Here is a 5,673-nt window from a genome sequence, read left to right on the forward strand (position 1 = left end):
AGTGAGACCGCACCTGGAGTACTGTGTGCAGTTTTGGTCTCCAAATTTGAGGAGGGATATTCTTGCTATTGAGGGCGTGCAGCGTAGGTTTACTAGGTTAATGCCCGGAATGGCGGGACTGTCATATGTTGAAAGACTGGAGCGACTATGCTTGTCTACACTGTAATTTAGAAGGATGAGAGGGGATCTTATCGAAACATAAGATTATTAAGGAGTTGGACACGTTAGAGGCAGGAAACATGTTCTCAATGTTGGGGGAGTCCATTTCGAACGGAGATGAGGAAAAACGTTTTCAGTCAGAGTTGTAAATCTGTGGAATTCTCTGCCTCAGAACTGACAACCTTTACAAATCTACCAGTTGGAACACTTTGAAACGACACTGGGGAAGATGCCATTGGTGCCCTGTGTCCCATTGATCATGGAGATCTCTCTCTTTCTTCTATTCTGCATCTGATGAAGCACAAAGCCGTTGGGTTGAAAGACATTTGCCCGGGGAATGAGTGCAGCGTAAGAGCCAAGAGGACATGTGCAGGGACTTGGGAGGGGGTGTAGATCACTCACTATATTCCTGATCCACGTCAGGTTTTTGTACTGACCTATGGAATGTGTTCTAGCGCTTGTATTCTAGCGCGTACGTGGTTGGGACAGTATGATAAGGATGCTGGAAGGTGTGAGAGAGGCTATGTTCGCAGTCTCCGATTCTTATGGCTAATAAAGAACTCTGTATGAAGTTAAACGACTTATCCTTATTATACTTCATACAGGGGGAGCTACCTGTGCGGGCTTTGATAAGAACTGTCAGACAGAGAGGACAAGAAGTCCAAGGTGGGTTAACAGCAAGATCTTGAACACCATTGATGTACAGTGGGATCTCAGGGACCAAGTCTATAACTCTGTGAAACTGGCAACACAAGTAGATAGAGTGGTCAACAAGGCAAACGGCAGCCGGGCTTTCATCAGTCGGGGCATTGAGTATAAGAATCATGTTGTAGCTTTATAAATCTTTGGCGAGGCCACGTTTACTGTATTGTGTGCAGCTTTTTTTGTTTTAGCTTTAAGCTTTAGTTTGAGAGTTACATCATGGAAACAGGCCTTTCGGCCCATCGAGTCCATGCCAACCATCGATCGCCCATTCACACTAGTTCTATGTTATCACACTTCTGCATCCATTCCCTACATGCGAGGCTAATATATTTAATCTTTATCTGGATTTTTAAAATCTGATTAAAAATTAAATTGTGAATTTTTATTCTATTAGCTGTCCAGTGTATAAATGTGAAGTATTTATGATTTTTAAAGTTTTGTTGTTTTATTTAACTTTACAGGATAATGTCTTCCAACTATGTCCTGTGTGTTGTTTTAACACAGCTCTGTGTTTGCGCAATTTGCTCTCGGGATTGTGTGTTCAAGTCTAAGGCCTTCGTGTGCAGCGGAGAATCCATGACAGAGATGCCAGCACACATCCCGTTTAACACAACTGAAATGCACATCATAAAAACCAACGTTTCCACACTGGGGGCTGGCGTATTGAAGGATTATCCAATGTCACTTAACAGGATGGACTTCGATAACAATCTGTTAAGTACGATAGAAGTTGGAGCCTTGGATGCATTGACAAATCTGACAACCCTTGACATTGCAAGCAGCCCACTGGAAACACTGGATGTTGGGGTCTTTGACCACCTTCCACAGCTGATGTATCTTTACCTCTCGACAAACAAGATCAAGAAACTAGAAAAGGGGTTATTTGATAAACTTTTCAATTTAGAGGAATTACGGTTGTTTGGAAACAGAATCAGGGAGTTGCCAGATGGAATCTTTGACCAGCTTTCACGGCTGCAGAAACTGCACATGGCGACAAACAAGATACACCATCTATCACCACAAACATTTCACAAGCTCGCTCAACTCAAAAGTCTCAAACTTTACGAAAATCAGATCACTCATCTCCCAGTTGGTATTTTTGACAATCTCCCAGAATTAACTGAGCTGTCTTTGGCAAATAATAAAATTTCACAGCTCCCATTTGACATTTTTTCAAAACTTAATAAGTTGGAAAAGTTGTACGTGGGAAAGAACTTGATCGCAGAAGTTCCTGAGGAGCTGTTGATCAATTTGACAAAGTTAACTCGCCTGAAACTAGACTCCAACATGCTCTCACATCTTCCTGGCAATTTATTTTCATCAATGCCAGCCCTCAAAGAACTTTCTTTGGCTGAAAACCAATTCCTTGCTCTTCCTGATGACATCTTCAGTAAAGCGTCCGGCCTGTTGAAGCTGCTCCTGAACAAGAACCAGATCACGTTTATTGGAAAAAAAACTTTCAGTGGCCTCTCACAGTTGAGGGAACTTCATCTCCAAGAAAACAATATCAGTGTACTGCACAAGGATGCTTTTAAAGATTTATCTCAATTGAGGAAGCTGAATCTTGCTAATAACCTTTTGTCTAATATACCTAATGGAGCCTTTGACAATTTGACCTCGCTATCTTCCTCTGGACTCAATCTGTGGTATAATCATTTTGTTTGTGACTGTCAGCTGAAATATCTCAGAGATTGGATCAAACGGAACACTCGCAAAGTGAGGTCAGCCAGCGAGTTGCCGTGTCTCAGTGCTGCTAATGTCCACACGACTATTATTGAAGCAAGCGATGATGACCTGATCTGTGTGAGCACAACAGCCCCAACCACCGCTCCACACGTTCCCACACACACAACAAAACTGTCAACAGAACCACTGCGACAACCCACCATCACACACGTCTCAACGCCTGTAGTGACCACTGTACTAACTACCAGCACCAGCACACCATCCACCACCACACCTGTAGTGATCACTGTACTAACTACCACAGAACCCACCACTACACCTGTGACCACTGTACTAACTACCACACAACCCACCACAATACCTGTGACCACTGTACTAACTACCACAGAACCAACCACCACACCTGTAGTGACGACTGTACTAACTACCACAGAACCCACCACCACACCTGTGACCACTGTACTAACTACCACAGAACCCACCACCACACCTGTAGTGACGACTGTACTAACTACCACAGAATCCACCACCACACCTGTGACCACTGTACTAACTACCACAGAACCCACCACCACACCTGTGACGACTGTACTAACTAACACAGATCCCACCACCACACCTGTGACCACTGTACTAACTACCACAGAACCCACCACCACACCTGTGACCACTGTACTAACTACCACAGAACCCACCACCACACCTGTGACCACTGAACTAACTACCACACAACCCACCACCATACCTGTGACCACTGTACTAACTACCACAGAACCCACCACCACACCTGTGACCACTGTACTAACTACCACACAACCCACCACCACACCTGTGACCACTGTACTAACTACCACAGAACCCACCACCACACCTGTGACTACTGTACTAACCACCACACAACCCACCACCACACCTGTAGTGACGACTGTACTAACTACCACAGAACCCACCACCACACCTGTGACCACTGTACTAACTACCACAGAACCCACCACCACACCTGTGACCACTGTACTAACTACCACAGAACCCACCACCACACCTGTGATCTCTGTACTAACTACCACACAACCCACCACACCTGTGACCACTGTACTAACTACCACACAACCCACCACCACACCTGTGACCACTGTACTAACTACCACACAACCCACCACACCTGCAGTGACCACTGTACTAACCACCACACAACCCACCACCACACCTGTGACCACTGTACTAACCACCACACAACCCACCACCACACCTGTGACCACTGTACTAACTACCACACAACCCACCACCACACCTGTGACCACTGTACTAACCACCCCAACTACTCCTGAACCAACGAGCACACCTGAAGTTTCACCAACCAGAGGCTCTACAGGTGCAGCCACAACAAGGATCTTTACAACTGCCAATGTGACAACTGGGAACCCTGCAGCTTGGTCCACAGCGGCTTGGTCCACGTCTCTGACCACAACCCAGGGAGTGAAGCCCCTTACTAGCACAACGCAGAATCTCTGCCTGGCCTTTGCTTCAGTGAATCTTACTCAATACGCCTCTAAAACAGCATGTGGACAGACCCCTAATCCAGAATTCATCTCCACCTCTGTCCAGACATCAAGTGTAGACAATGTCATCCCACCACTTTCTCAAACAGAATCCATGGCTTTCCATCGCAAGGAACCCTGCAAGTTCTTTGCTATATTTTATCTAATAATTCTACTATTTCAAATAATCTTTACATCCACTCTACTGTGGCATGAATGGAGACTTTACAAATCACTCTTTTATGGAAAGAAAAAGCAGGTTTCGATTAAACTGATCAGTTTTCAAGAAAATAACAAATCATTTTGAAGATAGACACAAAATGCTGGAGTAACTCAGCGGGACAGGCAGCATCTCTGGAGAGAAACAATGGGCGACGTCTCGGGTCTGAGAGACCTTCAGACTGAGAGACAGGGATGTTTAGAACAAAACAGGGCTGGCAAACAGATGACCCCCAGAAGGGTGGAGCCCACAATGCTCCAATGTTGGCTGGGGAAGATGTGCTAATGAGAGGGATACAAGGATGCGAACAGTGGAACCAGTAGAACGACTAGGATGTGGAGAGGGGAGGGGGAAAGAAATGCAGGAATTAACAAGTAATTTTAATACTATCTTAGGGAGTAACATCACATACTACATGGTTTAAAACATGATCAGAATCAGTTGGAGGAGATGAGTGAGACCACACCTGGAGCACCACGGGCAGATCAGGTCGCCCAATTACAGGAAGGATGTTGTTAAGTTGAAAAGGATGCAGAAGAGATTCACCAGGATGTTACCTGGGCTTGTGGGCTCGAGTTGCAGGGAGAGGGTGGGCAGGCTGGGACATTTATCTTTGGAGTGTAGGAGGCTGAGGGGTGACCTTATTGAGGTGTACAAGATCATGAGGAGCATGGATAAAGTGAACACTCACAGTCTTTTCCCCAGGATAGAGGATTCTAAAACTAGAGGGCACAGGATTAAGGTGAGAGGGAAGAGGTTTAAGAGGGAGATCAGGGGCAACCTGGGCAACCTCTTTACTCAGAGGGTAGTCAGTATCTGAAATGAGCTGCCAGAGGAAGCTACAGAAGAGGATACAGAAATCCTGGAAACGTTGCCACGTTAGTTTATTTGAGTTTCTTTTATTGTCACGTGTACCGAGGTTCAGTGAAAAGCTTTTGTTGCGTGCTAATAAGTTAGCGGAAGGGCAATACATGATTACAATCGAGCCATTCACAGTGTACAGATATCATTGCAGTCACCGGGTGGTGCTACAATGGCAGCCTTGCCAACAGACTGTCTCATCCTTTTTCTTCTGGTGTTTTTTTTAGTTTGTTGTTAAATGTATGTTTTAGTGTTCTTTAGCTTTGTATTATGTGGGGGGTGGGGGAAACTCTTTAGCATCTCCTACCTCGACGGAGATGCGATTTTTTTCTGTGTCGTGTGTCCATCTGCACTGCGGCCGAACATTGTGGAGCTGGCGGTGTCTTGCTGGGGATCAACCTTGCGAGCTCCCACCGCGGGGGCCTGCGGACTTAACATCGTGGAGCTGGCGGTCCCTGTCGGGCATCGACTTCGGGAGCTCCAAGCCGCTGGAGCTTTGACCGC

General features: G+C 45.8%; 1 protein-coding gene across 1 annotated transcript; it reads left to right on the plus strand.

Annotated features, from left to right (window-relative positions):
- The first annotated feature begins 89 nt into the window (after window positions 1–89).
- Window positions 90–5,382, plus strand: LOC144591828 (uncharacterized). Its single transcript, XM_078395845.1, has 2 exons — window positions 90–825; window positions 1,326–5,382. Exon 2 carries the CDS (start codon window positions 1,330–1,332, stop codon window positions 4,393–4,395), a length of 3,066 nt encoding a protein of 1,021 aa, XP_078251971.1. The 5' UTR covers window positions 90–825; window positions 1,326–1,329; the 3' UTR covers window positions 4,396–5,382.
- The last annotated feature ends 291 nt before the right edge of the window (window positions 5,383–5,673 follow it).

This window comes from Rhinoraja longicauda, unplaced genomic scaffold (assembly GCF_053455715.1).
Source record: "Rhinoraja longicauda isolate Sanriku21f unplaced genomic scaffold, sRhiLon1.1 Scf002180, whole genome shotgun sequence".
Taxonomy (NCBI): Eukaryota; Metazoa; Chordata; class Chondrichthyes; order Rajiformes; family Arhynchobatidae; genus Rhinoraja; species Rhinoraja longicauda.